This window comes from Mirounga angustirostris, unplaced genomic scaffold (assembly GCF_029215605.1).
Source record: "Mirounga angustirostris isolate CCGP_5_RB_7025 unplaced genomic scaffold, mMirAng1.0.hap1 SCAF_12, whole genome shotgun sequence".
NCBI lineage: Eukaryota > Metazoa > Chordata > Mammalia > Carnivora > Phocidae > Mirounga > Mirounga angustirostris.
This window is the reverse complement of record NW_026991720.1, coordinates 52,161,946-52,180,925: the sequence shown is the minus strand read 5'-3', so window position 1 is coordinate 52,180,925 and position 18,980 is coordinate 52,161,946. Positions and strand designations below refer to the sequence as shown.

The window sequence follows — 18,980 nt, the reverse complement described above, 5'->3', positions numbered from 1 at the left end:
ATTATAATAACTATCTTCAGGATTGGACAGCAACCAAAATAGAGCCATGAGACTTGAAAGAAAGAAACAAAGTGAGCTTTACATTCACCCTGCTTTGGAAGTGGAGTCCAAGAATAAAGTTACACCCTCCTCAGGCAGAGGAAACAGAGACTGGAGTTTGAGATTGCCACAGTGACTGGGATTTGGAGTCAGGTGATGGAGAAGACTGAAGTACACAGGAGAAAACTTCAGAGGAGGAACTCCTGAAATTTTACAGAAATCTCATGTCCTTGGTTCCAAGCTGTGTGACCACAGGGTGAGACTCCAGACGCCTAGCAGAGAACAGCTGCTGAGAGCCTGGAGAGCTGAGCAGAAAGTTCAGAGGCTGCACAGTGCTGGGAAGATGATGGAGATCAAATCCAGTCAGAGCAGAGGGATATTGGTTCCTAGCCTTTCAGATGAGTCACAAAAAATGTCATGCCCCAGAAATATAGATCATGCTCCAGGAAGAAGGGCTATAACCTAGGAATAGGTCAAAACTTAAATAAACCCCCCATAACAGTCTAAATCCAATCTTCATCAGAATTTAAGTGAACTGCCAGTAATTTAACTGGCCACTAGAAGAAAATTCAACACTTTTTAGAGGAAGAGAACATAAACCAGAACTTCTACAAAATATCACCCACAATATCTACCATAAAATATAAATTTACCAGGTGAGAATTGTCAGGGTAAAGTTACTAATAGCCAAGAGCTAGAAAAAGGTACAGAGATGATCCAGACATTGTTGTTAGCAAAAAAGATTTCAAAATAACTATAATGAATATGTTAAAGAAAATTGAAGTAAAGATTGACAATGAGGATAAGTGGAGTACATCAACAGAGAATTAGAATTTTCTTTTGAGAGAGAGAGCACATGTGCATATGAGTGGGGGGAGGGGGATGAGGGACAGAGAAAGAGGGAGAGAGAGAGAATCTTAAGCAGGCTCCACGCCAGCATGGAGCCTGACCCAGAGTTCAGTCTCACAATCCTGAGATCATGACCTGAGCCAAAACCAAGAGTCACACGCTGAACCAACTGAGCCACCCAGGCATCCCTGGAATATTTTTTAAAGAAACCAAGTAGACATCCAAGAATTGCAAAATAAAATATCAGAAGTTAAGAATTAATCAGATGGGTTAGCAGCACAACAGAAAACACAACTAACGGATTTGACGACAGGCAATAAAATATATCCACACTGAAGGAGAGAGAGAAAAAAGGTAATAGAAAAAAACAAGTCATCTTAAATCCATTATTGGGGAAATACTCTCTTATTCGCCTTTCTTTTTCTTATCCTTGCTCCCAAACCAGCTACTCTTCTAATAAAAGAAAAAGTAGGGTTAGGAGTGGGATTTAAAATACTTACCTAGTAAGAAATACCTAACATAATAATTAAGAATTAGCCTTAGTTCTGCATAGTGAAAGAAACAACAAAACTAAAAGGTAGCCTGCGGAATGGGAGAAGACATTTGCAAATGACATATCTGGGTTAGTAGCCAAAATATATAAAGAACTGATACAATTCAACACCCAAAAGACAAATAATCCAATTAAAAATGGGCAAAGATATGAATAGACATTTCTCCAAAGAAGACATACAGGGCAAATCGACACATGAAAAGATGCTCACCATCACCCATCATTAGGGAAATGTGAATGAAAACTACAATGAGATAACATCTCACACCAGTCAGAATGGCTAAAATAAAAAATACAAAAAAACAAGCGTTAGTGAGGATGTGGAGACAAAGGAACCCTCTTGCACTGTTGGTGGGAATGCAAACTGGTGCAGCCACTGTGGAAAACAGGATGGAGTTTCCTTAAAAAGTTAAAAACAGAATTACCCTACAATCCAGTAATTGCACTACTGTGTATTTATTCAAAAAATACAAAACACTAATTCAAAGGGATATTTGCACCCCTATGTTTATTACAGCATTATTTACAATAGCCAAACTATGGAAGCAGCACAAGTGCCCATGGATAGGTGAATGGATAAAGAAGACGTGGTATATATAAATGGAATATTATTCAGCCATAAAAAAGAATGAAATCTCGCCATTTGCAACAACATGGATAGAGCTGGAGAGTACTATGCTAAGCGAAATAAGTCAATCAGAGAAAGACAAATACCATGTGATCTCACTCATATGTGGAATTTAAGAAACAAAACAAACCAAGAAACAGACTCTTAACTGTTGAGAACAAACCAGTAGTTACCAGAGGAGAGGTGGGTGGGAGGATGGGTGAAAAAGGTAATGAGGATTAAAGAATACACTAATTATGATGGGAAAAAAAAAAAAAAAAGAATTAGCCTTGGGCACAGATTTAAACAGAAAGACTGTCTGGACAATTCAAATCTCCCTCTTTCCACCCTTTCCACATCCAGAAGCCAAGCCATTCCCTCCTCTTCAACAGGCTCAGATCCTCTACTGGGCTGCCTGCTCTCCCAAAATTGGGTCTCAGACACTTCCATTAAAAGGTGCCCATCCAGTGTCACATTCCCTCAAGTTCTGGATATTTAGCAAATGGCTCTCCTAATTAACCTAACACAATTAGCCTGTTAGCCCCTATAGATTATCATTTAACATGACAAACCTAGAAATACAATACATAACCTAGATCAGTAAATTACTGAGGTTGGAATTTGATACTCTAAGACATGCCAGGATGGCAAAACTTTAATACAGAAACTTAATTTTAAATAATATTAAAATGTAGAGAGTTCTGGGGTGCCTGGGTAGCTCAGTCGTTAAGCGTCTGCCTTCGGCTCAGGTCATGACCTCAGGGTCCTGGGATCGAGCCCTGCATCGGGCTCCCTGATGGGCGGAGAGCCTGCTTCTCCCTCTCCCACTCCCCCTGCTTGTGTTCCCTCTCTTGTTGTCTCTCTCTCTGTCAAATAAATAAATAAAATCTTTAAAGTAAAATGTAGAGAGTTCTACAAAGTAAGTACTTTTAATCTATTGAACAAAGCATTTCATGGACAGTTTTACTCTAGTTCTAACAAAACACACTTGCAGCTCTTTTTTTGATTTTTAACAGATAATAGCTCTCCATCGCCTTTCAGAAGCCATCCAGACTCTTCTGCCATCCTAGATTCCCTATTTTCCACTTCCATCTAATTCACCCATGAGTCTCTAACTACAGACCCCCATATACAGTTCTCCTCACATTAGCACTGCACCTGTTTCTTGCATATATTACTCATTTTAAAAATGTATTCAATGATGAATCTTTATAGAGACTCTTCTCCAATCCTTGGTCTCGAGCTGTATGAGCACAGGGTGAAACTCCCAGACGCCCAACACAGAACAGTTGCTGGGACACCAGAGAACTGAGCTGAGCAAAGATTTCAGAGACTACACAAAAATGGATTTTCAGTAGGCAACTATATTCCATGCCACGTCTACTTCTTTGCCTACCAAATATTAAGACCCCACTGTGTGCCATGCACTATTTTAGGTGTTAGGGATATAGCAGTAAATAAATTGACTAGGTCCTGGCCTTTATGGTAAGAAATCTAAGTAAATGGGTAGGGTTGTGAGAGGGATAAAGAATAGTGAGAAAGAATTAAGGGGCATTTGCTGAAGCCCAAAGGCAAGAGACAGTATGATGCCCACAAGAAACTAATCTGGTTCTTTTGAAATTTATTACTAAAACCTCTTCTCACTTCACTGTGCCCACACCTTCTCTAATTGATCCTATCTCTGCTAGATGATCTATTTGATCTTATCTCCTCCCTGGAACCAGAAGTCAAGGTAGTAGATAAAGATCATTAAGAGGAGTTATAGTGAAGTAAAAAGAGAAACTGTCTTAGTTATAAATTAAAAATGCAAAAAATGAGATGCCTGGGTGGCTCAGTCAGTTAAGCATCTGCCTTCGGCTCAGGTCACGATCCCACATCGGGCTCCTTACTCAGTGGGGATCCTGCTTCTCCCTCTGCCTGCCACTCCCCCTGATTGTGCTCTCTCTCTGACAAATAAATAATAAAATCTTTTTTAAAAAATGCAAAAAGAAATATAGAAATGTAAACCAAAATATAACAAAGTTTGGGAAAATACTTCTTCTAACCTCAAGATAGAAAAAGACTTTATAAGTATGATATAAAATTCTTGAGGCATTTAAAAAAGTCAATAATCTGATTAACAAAATTCAAAAACTATGTTTGATGAGAATGGTTATAAGCAGATTCAAATGACAAACTGGGGAAAATATCTACAACTCATACCACAGATATATATTCCCTAAAATATAAAATGCCTATAAATCAATATGTAAAAGATCAATACTCCCAACAGGAAAATGGGCTAAAGGAAATGCAAATGGTCCTTAAATATATGAAAATATGTTCTACCCCACTCATAAGAAAAATGTTAATTAAAACTACATAACACCGTATTTCATTTGTTTGGAAAGACAGGAAATCTGATGACACAGGAGTCAGTGAAAGTTTGAAAAAACAGGGGTTTCTCATTAAAGTCTTCAGAGACCTAGACTCCTAACAGCACACACTCCGCCATTTCTAGGACCTGGCCTTTATCTTCATGGCCCAGAGTAGCTGTAAGCCTATCATTTCACATCCATTCCAAGAAACATACTTCCCTAATGGGAGACTTCTCAGAAGTACCACACAACACTCCTGCTTACATCTCAATGATCAAATATTAGTTATGGAGTCACAACTAACTGCAAAGGAGTCTGAGACCCTTAGAGCTTGATTACAATGAGCAGCTACATGTGACAATTTGAAACATAAAGTGGATCTTTGATAGACAACTAACATTCTCTGATATGTCTATTTCTTTGCTGACCAAATATTTAAACATACGAATTCTCATACATAAAACACAGTGATTCCTCTCCCAAGGAGCCAACTCTCAAGTCTCATCTAGACGTTGTGTCCAGGTCAAAGTTCAGAAAGTGTGGGAAATATGCACCTCCCATCTGCTCCAGATGGCTCTCCATGGTCCAGCAATCTAAGAACTTAAAGACAAGTTAACTTGCCTCAACTTATCCAATATACAAAAAGGTGGTATAGGAGCAAGATAGCCACATTAAAATTGTGATTCAGAAAAAGGGAGAAAGGAAAATCTGCTGTGGTTACTAGTCTGGAGCAATATGAAATTCCATGAGGCAGAAATAGAAACTTCCCTTCCTGGCAGTTTCTGGGGGCCTTCAGTTCTGCTTTCTAGGAAACTCCTTCTGGGGCCTCTAGTTTTGCTCCCTGGGAGCTTCTTTCTAGTCTCTGGTCTCACCTTCAAAATGCACTAGGGAACACCAGGGAGCTGCTGACATTTCAGTGCTTATTTTCTGTTAGCAGTTCAAGTCTGTTTTCCTCAGGGAAAAACGGTCTTTTTTCCCTGTTTCCATACCCTCTTCCTTACTTCTTCTTTTGGACTGTCCTTGACACAACAGGAAAGAAAATGCTGCAATACCTTTCTTTTCCATCATCTCAGTTTTGAGTAAACCTCTGATTATTATTTACCTTTTTTTTTTTTAAAGATTTTATTTATTTATTTGACAGAGAGAGACACAGCGAGAGAGGGAACACAAGCAGGGGGAGTGGGAGAGGGAGAAGCAGGCTTCCTGAAGAGCAGGGAGCCCGATGCGGGGCTCGATCCCAGGACCCCGGGATCACGACCTGAGCCGAAGGCAGATGCTTAACAACTGAGCCACCAAGGCGCCCCTATTATTTACCTTTTAATATCTTTGCTTCTTACAGGAAAGAAAGGGAACATCAATTCAAACTTTCCTATTATAATTCATCTGTCAGTCTCAAAAAAACTTCTATACATTTTATTCAAAAACATTTGTTGAGCACCTACCACGTGTTGATACACTAAGGATCCCAGGTTCAAGGAGATCCTGGTCCCCATCTTGGTGGGGTAGTTACAGGGTATATATAATTGACAACACTTATCAAAATATGCATTTAAGATCTGTTCATTTTATTATATGTAAAATATACCTCAATAGAAATGGGGCCGTTCAAGGAAAGATAATACAAGGAAATGTTTCAGGTTTGTTGTAGCTGCCATACTAATTTCGAGTAAGTTAAATTTAGGATATGACTATGACTACTCCATGTGCTGTATGTACAGGGCCCCAGATATTGGGTCAAGTACATGGACCCTCTACAGAACTTGAAATGTTAACATTTTATAGTTGTTGTAATTGCCTATTTTATCATTTCATCAGTTGCAAAAATTATTTTTAAATGTGGCATGTAGCAGTACTAAAATCACTTAAGATTTTCGTTAGCAAATCTGGGTTCAAATCCAAGCTTTCTCTGTGATTTAGGGGAAACGACGCACGCTTGTTTCATCTGTGAAGTGGAGAGAATGCCCTACTTCACAGGACAGTTGTGGCAGCTGAGTAAATGCCAAGGCATAGCAAACATTCCCCTTCCCGAGTTACCTCCTCCCAACATCTTTTGTTGTCAAGTCCTTGGCCAGGATTGGACTACCAACTATGGCTAACACAGAGAGACATACTGCTCCTTCACAATGATCCACGTTATGCAAGTGTCCAGTGCCCAAAGCATTTTAAATTTCACACATACAATCCTACAATTCATTCATCATTCTTACTGAATATCTACTATTACTAAGACCTGTGCCAGCCTCTAAAGATACAAACGCAGTCCTGCATTTATGAAGTTTACATTCTAGGAGTCAAGATTATTTACATGCACATACATACAAAATCAGGTGGGTTGAAAATTCTCTGAAAAAATAAGATGAAGGTAAGGAAGAAAATGATGGGGAAACGAGACAGGTGTAGAGTTTGCTATTTTACATAAGGGTGAAAGAAGCCCTCTCCATCAAGGTGACATTTGAGCAGAGATTAAAGAGAGGAAGCCAAGCATGTGGACTGGGAGAAGAGTTCCAGCAGAGAGAAGAGCAACTCAGACACTAAGGTAAGTACGTGTCTGGCCTTACTGAGGAACAAGAGATCAAAACAGCAAGAGTGCAAGTGAACATGGAGGGAAGAATCCTAGGCAAGGAAGAGATCAAGGGCGCTTAAGACCAGATTACAGTCTCATAGGTCACGAGAAGTAAAAATTCAGAATTTTATTCCCAGTGATAGGAAGCCACTGGAAAGTTCTGAGGGTGTGATGTAATCTTAAAAGGATCACTCCTGGGGGGGTTTCAGTTGGTTAAGCGTCCAACTCTTGGTATCAGCTTGGGTCTTGATCTCAGGGTTGTGAGTTCAAGCCCTGTGATGGGCTCCATGCTGGGTATGGAGCCTACATAAAATAAAGTAAAAAATTAAAAAAATAAAAGGGCACTCCGGATATGAAGTAGAAAACAGACTTTGAACATGTAGGGGAAGGAGGAAGATTTCTGCAGGTCTAAGGCAGCAGCTCTCAAACCTGAGTTGTGTCAGTCTTCTGGAGGACTTGCTAAAACACATACGGATCACACAAAAAGCTGTACGCAAATGTTTGTAGCCACTTTACTCCTAACAGCTAAAAACTGAGAACCCAGATGTCCTCCATGTACATCCATACCATGGAATACTACTGAGCAATAAAAAGGAATAATCTGATACACACAACCTAAATGAGTCAACAAATATGCTGAGTGAAAAAAAGCCAATCCCAAAAGGTTATTTACTGTATTAATTCCATTCATATAACTTTCTTGAAATGAGTTATAGATACGGACAACAGATTACTAGTTGCCAGGGGCTAGGCATGGGGGTGGGTTGTGGGTGAGGGTGGCTATAAAAGGGCAATATGAGGCATCTTTGGGGTAACAGAAAAATTGACTCACCAATAATCAATACCCTGATACTGCACTGTAGTTTTACATGTCACCATTGAGGGAAACTAGGTAAAGGATACAGGGATCTTTCTGTAACATTTCTAACACTGCATGCAACTTCACGACTATCTGGAAATAAGTGAGTAATTCAAAATAATGGCTGAAGTACTTAAATCACAGAGATTGCTGTTTCCAGACCTGAAAATGTACACTTATAACAAGTTTCTACGTGATGCCAGTCTGGGAACAGCTATGAGAACCATCAATTTAGAAAATAACACCTCGGGGCAAGTATTGTTATTCCTATTTTTTGGAAGAAACCAAAGCCTCAAGAGTAAGTGACTTCACCAAGGGCTAGGAACCAAGTGGCAGGACCAGGACTCAAACCAGATCCTATCAGCTCAGTGTTTTTGCCTAAGCAAATCAAGGTCAGAAATAATCTTAATTATATGGGCTCTGCAGTGTCTAGCACAGAAGAGACCAATGCTTGTTGGATTGCACTGCCCTAAAAACAAAAATTCTATAAAATGTAGCTTAGTTGTAAACATCTCATACTTTTAAGATCTCACTTTAAGATATACACACACATTCAAGGGTGTACTAGTCTCAGCTCTTACCTGTGCTTTGAACAAGTGCTTCAACTCTGTTCCTTAGCTTCCCCAGATAGAAGATCAAAGAACTAGTCCTTTCCTACTTAACTCTGGATTTCTCACTTTAAAATCTACTGGGTTTTGGGCACCTGGGTGGCTCAGTCGGTTAAGCATCTGCCTTCGGCTTGGGTCATGATCCCAGGGTCCTGGGATTGAGTTCCGCATTGGGCTCCTTGCTCTGGGGGGAGCCTGCTTCTCCCTCTCCTCCCCACTTGTGCTGTCTCTCTCTCTCAAATAAAATCTAAAAAAAAAAAAAATTTAAATCTACTGGGTTTTTAAAGACAGCTACAAGCTAACCCTCAATGAACACAAAACCAGTTTGCTATCCATGTTAGTATTTTATCAAAATGGACACCTGACATAGTTTTACTTTCTCAATCTCAATTTCTGAAAATCCTGTGCAAGAAAGAGATGTTAATGTGCACAACAATTTTAACTAAACAGAAGTTCACAAACACTAAAATTTAACCAGGACTGGGAGGTGGGGCACATTCTTAAGCAATTCTACAGGATTTAAAAATTGCTAAGAGTTTTTAGCAAAATCAGTAAGTGCCTAGGTTCACAGAGATGTTGAAGCAATTACATTAAGTGCTTGCCAAAAATGACTTTCCTGCAGTTAGCTCTCAGGAATTTCACTTTAAAATCCCATTATGCAATAAGGCTCCATAATAGTCTCCTACGTCTCCATGGTAGTTAACAAAACTTGAGGAAATAGGCTTAGTTAAGAGGGTTTACATCAGAAATAAGGAAGAATTTTCTGGGAATGACAGCTCTAGTCACCTGAGATTACATTCATGATTATCCTCTACTTAAACACTGTATGTTTAAAACATTCAAGCCAATGGGCTCCTCCCAAATCATATCTTATTTCAGGCTTCCTTTAACTTTCCTCCATTAATTACAATTCTCTAAGTAAATAGAGCTATTTTGTTAGTTACAGAAAAAGCTAAGTTAAAATAGGATTCAAATACAGGTAGAGAGGGGCACCTGGCTGGCTTGGTCCATGAAGCACGCAAATACATGCAGAGGTCCCGGGAAACCAGGATCTGATACTGAAAACTAACTCCCATTAATTGTTTTAGTAGAAAGTGCTACTATTCTATGTAACTATCCATGGGCTCTTGCCCAGACAGCTCTAAATTCCAAACACCAATAAGGGAAATCTTAGACTAATTTAACTGACAAATCAGGCACACAACTCCCCAAAGCCATCCCCATCCCCTACCAACAGAGCCACAGAACCCATTTCTTTCAGTGACAACTTTACTCCAATGATATGCAGAAAGGGCCAGTTCACCACAAACTGAGAACTCTCTACTTTTACTACCTTAGAAAATCCCAGAGGGAGTTATTAATTCAATGCAAAAGGAAGTGGAATCCACTTGTTAAGTGAATGGCCAAGAATTAACTTGAAAGTTCTATTTTTTAAGGTAGCATCTAGGCATATATATAGATTCACTGCTTTGAAAAAGTACAAAAGGCTAAATTTTTACCTAATAGCCCATTATGTTTGATTCAAAAAGGACTCAAGACATAACACTGTTAAAAACATTTATTTTGGTACAGTCTATGATAAATAAGTCAGGAGAGGTTCCACTCTGCCACAGATTCATCTGAGAAGAGCCCTGTGCCATTCAACTGGTGAATGTCTGAACGACGTCCCATCTCTTATCCCAGCCAGAGCGCACACCTTCCATGTTGTTCCTGTCCATTGATTGCTTCCAAATCCAGATGACCTTTATCCCCAAAGTAAGCTAAAATGTTTGTGAAGAGGAGAAATAAATTAAACCCCAAAGTAAAAACTTAAACATAGTTTAAGAACTGGAAGATTTTATACATTTACGTTTGTGTTTACTCATCAAATTCAGAGATACTATAAGACAAGGATCAATCTCATTGAGCAAAAAATTTAAGATATATACATTTAAAGAAATACAGGTTTGTTACTTTTGAGTGTGTTTCCCTACTGTAAACAAAAAGGGAAATATAAGTTGAGGTCTGTCAAAAGATAAATTAATGATTTTCATTAACATGAAGGACTGATGAACCCACAATATAAAACCATATCATTATTAGATACCACATAGTAAAGCTGAAAATAATGTTTATTGAATGCTTTCTATGGGTCAGTACCGTGTAGAAACTTCCCAACTCCCAATTATGACTTTTATTTTAAATACATGGAAGAAACCAAGGCTTTGAGATGGTTACCCATCTTAAGTGGCAGAGTGATATGACCCAGGTGCCCCTCCTCTTTTTTTTAAGTAGGGTCCACGCCCAGTGTGGAGCCCAGTGTGGGGCTTGAACTCATGACCCTGAGATGAGATCAGGAGTCGGATGCTGAACTGACTGAGACACCCAGGCGGCCCCTGACCCAGGTGCTCTTAACCATTACAACACACACATCCCAGGAGCAATTATTAGTCTTCATTTCAGCCTCAACTCTTACCTCAAACATTCCCAGCCACTAACTAGCCCAAATTCCTAAACCATTTCCTGACTAAGCAACAGGATTCTGGAGGAAGACAAGAGGTATTTTATTTCTAAGTCTTGCTGATTAAAAATGTGGTTTCTAGTAATATGTCACATAAAATAAAACTGCATTACCAAATGGTAACTTGAACATTCTCTGAATTTTTTTTTTAAAAGTACTTGTCTTTGCCTGGGAAAAAGCCCAGCATCCATTTCCAATTTTCAAAAGTGTTTTAAAATTTCCCATTAAATGCCAAGTATTTTTGCATAGAGTTAAGATATAAAAATGAACTACTCATCTATTAAGGTCTCCTCAGTGGTAATGAGCATCCAAAATAAAGAGAAAAGAAGATCTTCCTTGGCTTTACACAGACAATATGAACAAGTATTCTTAGTTAACCTCAGTATTCATATATATATATTTTTTTAAGATTTTATTTATTTGACTGAGAGAGACACAGCGAGAGAGGGAACACAAGCAGGGGGAGTGGGAGAGGGAGAAGCAGGCTTCCCGTGGAGCAGGGAGCCCGATGCGGGGCTCGATCCCAGGACTCTGGAATCATGACCTGAACCAAAGGCAGACACTTAACGACTGAGCCACCCATGCGCCCCATCAGTGTTCATGTATTTTGCCTAAATAATGTTTTACTAATTACTGCTCCATGTTCATTCAAGTACTGCATTTTGTATATGGACTGATATCAACCAACATTTGCTGACCACGGATAATGCACTATCTGGGTGAAAGAGGACACTAAGACCAATATGGTCCTAATCCCCAGGAACCCAACAACTTAGCAAGGGAAGCAGACCAGTAAATCATGAACTATATTTAGATAAGTATTATTCTTCCCTAAATTGCAAATACCCCTGGAAGGAAACCAGAAGATGCCCCTAATGACAGAAAAGAATGAACGAGCACCAGAGAGGAGAGCAGCACTAAGAAGACATATTGTGAAGAAATGAAAAAGCAGGGGGTGGCTGCTCCATCCAGACTGCAAAGTTGAAGGGTCAACTCTTGGGATAACTGAAGCCAAAAAGAAGTACAATAGAAGGGCACATTCTATTCCCACCTCTGGATCCTGGATCACCTGGGGCACAAAAAATGCTATTTCCCACCTTGCAGATCCAGTCTAAAAGTCCTACCACAAGATGCAGTGCTGTATTAATTCCTGTCCAAAAAAGTCAGAGAGTCATTTAATTAATTCAACTCTTGTTGGCAGCTACTTTAGGTGCTTACAGGATACAACGTAATGTAAATAAGCAACAAGCACAATATAAGGCAGAGAATGATGCACACAAATGAGTATTATGGGAACACAAAAACTAGAGAGGTTTCAGCTAGGAGAAGGGGGAAAAGATTTAAGGAAGGGATGACATTTGAGATTGGGCTTTTCTAGACATAGGTTTTCATCAAGTGGGAACAAGGGAAAGAGCATTCCAGGCTAAGGGAGCACGAGCACTGGGACAAAGACACGAAAATATACAGTTTGTTCTGGGATTAGCATGCAGTAGCTTGTAGCTGGAGCAAGTTCTCACAGGAGAAAGAAGTGAGGTGAAGGACACCTGGGTGGCTCAGTCGTTAAGCATCTGCCTTCGGCTCAGGTCATGATCTCAGGGTCCTGGGATCGAGCCCCACATCGGGCTCCCTGCTCCACGGAGAGCCTGCTTCTCCCTCTCCCACTCCCCCTGCTTGTGTTCCCTCTCTCGCTGTGTCTCTGTCAAATAAATAAATAAAATCTTAAAAAAAAAAAAAAAGTGAGGTGAAGATGACACAGAGATTAAAAATTACTATTGACAGTTTACTGCTCACATATTACTTGCCAAGTACTCATTATACTTAATATACGATACTCTTACCCAATCCTCATAAAAACTTTATGAAGTAGATATTATACCCAACTTATAAAAGAAACACTTCACTCTAGAAAGGCTAATGGCCTTTTGGGAAAAGGTATTTGATGATAATTTCCAGTACTTGGAAAATGTTCACATTGCTTGACCAGGTAGTCCCTTCTCTGATGTTTTCTAAAGATTTCCCTATGAAAATAACTGCTCTGAGGTCAATCAGCTAGTAAATAGCAGATACATTACCTCAAGTCCCCATTTTACAATTCAAAAGGGAGAGGCTAAGAAAAAAGGAACTTACTAGACATCTCTGAAAGCAGTTTTAAGAAGCCGCATCATAAATGGTTAAAGGGAGAGGAAAGTAAAGAAAGAAGCAGTGAGTGAAGACCACTTACTGAAGAACTTGATCAGGGAAAAAAAAGTAACTTCAGAAATGGACAAATTGGGGGACAACGTGGCTGGCTCAGTCAGTAGTGTGCGACTCTTGATCTTGGGGTTGTAAGCTCAAGCCCAGATTGGGTGTAGATACTACTTAAAAATAGACAAATTGAGGGCACATACAGTGGAAACTTATGAGAAGAAAAACCCCTTCCTCTCAGAAAGGAGAGGCCAGTAAGGCAGAGGGGGTGAAGGAAATTCCTATTAGATGGCACTGTGCTAAGAAAAGAGGTAAGATTATCTGGGGGAGCCCACATGACCACTGGAAAGAGTGTAGGCTTTGGAGACAGATATATTCCACCATTCTACCGACTTCGTGACCTGCTCGGAAGTACTGAAGTAACAATTAGAGATACTGTATATAAAGCACCTAAAACAGTGGCTAACCCATCGCAGGTAACTGTTATAGATACTACTATTACTTTCTGCCCATTCTAGGAAAAAAGTGGCTCAGAGTTAGGATTTGAAGAAACAGAAAACCTAGAATAGCCAGTGCAAAGTCTATTAGGGCAATCCACAAGAAAGGTCTGTAAGACAGAGGATCAAGATGAAATCACATAGAACCTGTGCAAGTCCTGGTCATCATCATGCCACAAGTATCAGCACTTCCTAAAGAGCAAACTTACCTGTTCAGATTCAGCCTTTATATATATGTATATGCACACAAGTACACATACAGCTTTCACAAGTATACATATATACGTACACTTGCGAGTATATGAATATGTATAGTGTGTACGAGTGTGAGTGTGAGAGTGTGTGTGTGTGTGTGTGTGTGAAGTTTTCAGAAGTACTTATCTAACACTGGCAAGACTGCTTCTGAGAAAGAAATTTGACAATGCACTTTCAGGGTCATAAATGTTCATACACTTTGACTTATTACTCCCATGAGAATTTATCGTAAGGAAATAAATCAAAACCTACAAAATCCATCTAAAAATGTTCACTATACTGTTATGTAAACTACTGAAAAACCTAAGTAATCAACAAGTTAAAAATATATGGGATATCAACTGTAATTTTAGTGAAGAAAACAAAATCCTACATGTTCTTGTTAAAATGATCTAAAAGGCTCTATTTATCTGAATGAAGATAAAACAAATATGGGTAATTAAAAAGAGTCCACTCACCTTTCAAAGTGGTAGGATGATAAATTTGTTGTTTTTCTTGTAAATATGTTTCATTATGATTAACACGGTACAGTAAATGCAAATTAGGAAGGGGAGAGAAAGCAATTACCTGATAACACAAGCTAGACTGGTCTGCAAACTGCTGCAGTTTCCAACAGCCCAAAACCATACTGACTAGTACAATTCCATTACAATGCCTACCACTAGGACTCTTCTGCTTCCCAGGGATTCAGCACTAATAGATGAACATTTGCCCTGAAATATTTATTTGTAAGAGCAATACCTCAAAACAGTTGGTTCAGGCATTCCAGGATCTGCACCCCTCTTGAACCCTGGGGGAGAAGGGGAAGGAGGAGAAAGAGAATTAACAGTAATTAAAACCCTAGCAGACAAAACATTTATCAAGACTTTCTTTTCTTTTCAAATCAACCTAGGGTAGCTAAAATCATCTACTAGCACCATCTAAATTTACCTGTGTGCTAAGATCAGTCTTGAATTTTAACCAGAGTATGAGATTAGTATGAATCCAGGATTCATCAGCAGGGAGGACAAATAACCTTATTATATACACAATTAGAACTATAGCCCTTAGCATGTACTTTCACTCTTAGTTATTACCCAGAAAAAAAGATGACACAACTACTAAATCATACTGGATAAAAGACTACAAAGAGCAAAAAGATTTTTTTAAAAACTACATTTTTAAAAAACAATTAAGGATATCTTATTTTATCCCCTACAAACCTCTTTGTATAAAGCAATCAAAGATTGGAAGAAAAAAAGAGTGGAAAAAAAACAAGTTATTGTTTAACAACCTAATTAAGTCAACACTTTTATTACAAGTATGATTAAATAAGCCTTTTACCATTTAAAATATATTTATTAACTAACTGGATAACATATATGCTAATTTGCTGATTGATTAAAATTAGTTAGCATCAAGAACTGTGGGGGTAGGAAATTTTACTCCATTTTCAAGACAACAAAGTAGGCTGCCAGTTTCACAGATGCTGGTAGAAGACACAAGATCCTGAGTCAGAAACAAAGGAGAGTTTATTACTCCCAGCAGTTAACTACAGTCAGAATGTCATCATTTTTAGATGAACCCTGAGTTTAGAGAACCAGTCTTTTTTAATGGGCAGTGAGCAGTCTCCCCTTTCCTCTAAAAGGAAATACTATTTTCCAAAGCTGTTCACTCCACAAACATCCTTAAAAAGATAATATGGAACAAAGGGTGGTCAGAATCTTTGCTCACAAGATTCGCAGAAATTCAAGACACCATGGAGAATGGTCTTCCAAGAGGTGATTCAGTAAAATCTTGTGTTAATCAATGTCCAAACAGATTTTTTTATCATGTCACCATCTGTTCTACTTTGTACCACTATATTCCCACATACTCCCTGAAGCCCTAAACATTATGTATGAACCTAAATTATACAAGAAATTCAATCCGGTTGTAGGTTTTTGTGAGAGCTGAGGTGGAGAAGAAAAAAAAACTACCTGGGAAGTAGGTTAGACACAAAATTAAATTTCTAGAACGTGAAAAGAAATAGACAATTATTAACAAGGAAGAAGTACTAAAAAGCTAGCTCTAACATTACTCTCAACCCGAGTTGGAAGCTAGGGTGGAAAATCACCATAATGGTATTCCTAAGAAAGAGAATACAGCGGTGTGCACAAAAAGAAAAATAAACTCTAAGGGGCGGGGGGGGAACATTCTCTTCAAACCAAAGCCCTTGATACACAGAATGTAGCAACCAGCTACACCTTTCTGCTTTCTGGCTGTAGAAAAGGAATCACAAAAAGGGAGAAGGAGGGAAAGGTAGATGTAAAGAATTATAGAGCAGCAAAAAAACCAGAGGGACCAAGAAGGCAAGAGTAGGTTAAAAAAAGGACCTCCCCCCTTCCCCCACACACAACGGAAAAAGGAGGCATAAAGAAGGGGAAGGATCAAAGTCCCCATATCTTTCTTGGCTAAAAAGAGAGCTAGATCTAGGGTTTGACTAGCTAAATTGGGCCCTTCTACCATGATGTGAAAGCTTGAGGAGGGGAGAGGCAGAAGGGGCAACATAGCCTGTAAGAGCAGGCTATCATAATTACGTGTTCTAATCCTGGACACCTACACAAAGTTGCTAAGATCTAGGAGAATAATGCTTTTTTAAAAAAAACATTTGACATAGATAGGAAAAAGATCTTTCTAAGCCCTTATACTGAAGTAACCCCAGATTACCAACTGGCTTGCATTTCGTGGGGAAATCGGAGCCACAGCGACCTGGAAAACATCCAGCCAAATCAAAGGCTCTGTCAAGACTAAGAGTGACTGTACTTTATCTTGAACGATGCATGACACCTAAAATAAATAGGAAGCACCACCTTGTTAAAACCAAAGGGTTTTAAAAGTGTGAAATTGAGTTTTAGAAAATTTCAAGCTTTATGCCCAACTGACAGAGCTGGGGCTTTTTCCTTTCCTCTGTACACCTGAAACTAACATTGTGTGTCAACTATGCTTCAATTTAAAAAAAAATTTAAAAGAAAAAAACTACTCAAAGCAAGAAAGAGGATAAAGTCCCAATGTGCAGCCTTACGTGAAAATATTTGCCTGGGCACTTAAAATCTTTGCGGTAGGGCATGGCATAGTGCTTCGGAGTATGGGCCTTGATGTCCCATTACTTGAATTCAAAGCTCCCCACTTAACAGCTGTGTAGCCCTCAGCAAGGAACGAAATTTCTCTGTGACTCGATGTCCTCACCTATAAAATGGGATCTATAACAAAAATCATCCAAACCCTTCATTGTACAGTTGAGAAGCAGAGAAATCCAACAACTAATGTCATAATCATACTTCAAGGCAATGGCATACTCACGAGGCCTACAGGCCTCTTTCCACTTAGGACCACCTGAAGAGGTGAGGACAAATATCCCCGAAAACCCACCTAGTGACAGAGTGAATGAGTCGCTTTCAAATACATCAGGTCATCTAACTCTCCCAACAATTCTCAAAGGCAGGTCACCTCCATTTTACAGATGGAAAAACAGAATGGGAGGGATTACGTGACTTGTTAAAGACCACAAGTAACAGCAGAGACCAAGAACTCGAACTCAGGTTAGACCGACCCCACTGACTAGACTACACGAAAGGACGTGCACCGCGTGGTCGGGTCTCGCTCTCCCGCCTAGAAAGCCAAAAATGGAGACAAGGCCTCCGCACACCCTTCCCTCCCGGCTCCTCCCAGGTTCTTCTCCTACTGACCCAGGTAAATCACGAGTGGAATAAAGCCCCAGCGGATAGCAAACTGGCCGCCCTTAAAAAGCTGCTGCAACCTCTGCTTGGCCTCTTTGCTCAGCTTCACCATGGCGACGGCCCCGGCGGCTTAGCGAGGACTCTCAATACCAGCTGCAGCGTAGGGAATCCGAAAAAGAAAGGAGATGCGCACGCGCCGAACACGGCATTTACGGCAGGAGTCGTGAGCGTCGCCAGCAGAGGTCGTAATTCACCGCCAGTCCTGACCTGCCTCTCCCCTCTACGGCGCCACCTGCGGACGGCGCGTGCGTGTCAGGCTCCCCCTGCTCAGAGTCTCATCTTTCCTTTCGTTTTAGGAATCCCGTTTTTGATCACTGTGGGATACTGAAGGCAGTGCGCTTGAGCTTTCTTCAGCCTGAAACGCCCTTTCTCCTCCCACAGTCTTACCCGTTTTTTTAAAGTGCACCTCCAAGTGTTCCTCGCCTGACACAGGAGGAACATTAAATTCCGTCTTCTAGTCCTAACTCTTAAACTGACTTGCTCTGTAGTCTTGGACAAGTTACTTAACCTCCCTCAGTATCAGTTGGTTTCTTCAAGCGAAGGCTGAACTACAAGGGAGATTATGAACTAGTGTCCAGTAGGGCTCCTATCATTTTCTTTGACTCCCGCGGTGTTCGGTTGTTTTTCTTATTTGTTTTGTTTTAACATTATAAATTACTTGCCAACATTTTAAAGTTTGGAAAATTACACTTCGAAATCTGTACTTTTACAAAGAAGCTGGTGGATCCCATTGCAACAATCAACAGGAGTAAGTGGGAAATGACACACCTGTTCGCCGATTTGTCCTCATTGCTTTAGAATTGCAGTTCTCACCCCTGGCTTCACGTTACACTCATCTGAGGAGATTTAAAGACATACGAGGGCTGGGGACATACTCCTAGAAATTCTGATTACTTACGGGTAGGACCTGGCCATTGGGTTGCCATTGAAGTTTCCCAGGTGATTCTAATGTGTAACCAGCATTCCCAACTTTTGATTCACTAACTGCCTGACCACTGTTGTTATTTGAGCTTTTGATCCTAGCTAGGACTTCTTGATTTCTAAGGCTGTAAGAGATTTCTGAGGCCTTGTCCCTGAAGGTTTTCCTGGATTATCCCCAAGATACATTATAACATTTTCTGTCAAACTCGGAAGGTGCCCAGTGGCACCTGAAATTTCCCCTGGCTTTATGGCTATTCCTGTACGTGGCTCATCTTCATGATAATAACCAGTGACTGCTATATCTGTAAAATGAGAACTAATATATATATATATACACATCTACATATACATTTTACAGATAAGGAAACTGTTTCTAATCTTTTTATCCAAATGCCTGATACATAGTAAGGATACATTTCTGTCAGTTGAG

The 18,980-nt window shown here is 39.8% G+C and overlaps 1 protein-coding gene across 2 annotated transcripts in view; it reads right to left on the bottom strand.

The window, feature by feature from the left end:
- Positions 1–17,773, bottom strand: part of TOMM7 (translocase of outer mitochondrial membrane 7) — a 105,793-nt gene extending 88,020 nt beyond the window's left edge. Inside the window, exons 1-3 of one of the 2 annotated variants that reach the window (XM_045864584.3) lie at positions 17,579–17,766; positions 14,613–14,661; positions 9,976–10,195 (exon numbers count right to left, since the gene is read on the bottom strand). In XM_045864584.3, the coding sequence (XP_045720540.1) occupies positions 10,180–10,195; positions 14,613–14,661; positions 17,579–17,681 (168 nt within the window). In that variant the 5' untranslated portion in view covers positions 17,682–17,766 and the 3' untranslated portion in view covers positions 9,976–10,179. Of the gene's footprint in view, positions 1–9,975; positions 10,196–14,612; positions 14,662–17,578 lie in introns of those variants that run through there. The other variant, XM_045864583.3, reaches the window with a different exon arrangement.
- Positions 17,774–18,980: the final 1,207 nt, after the last annotated feature.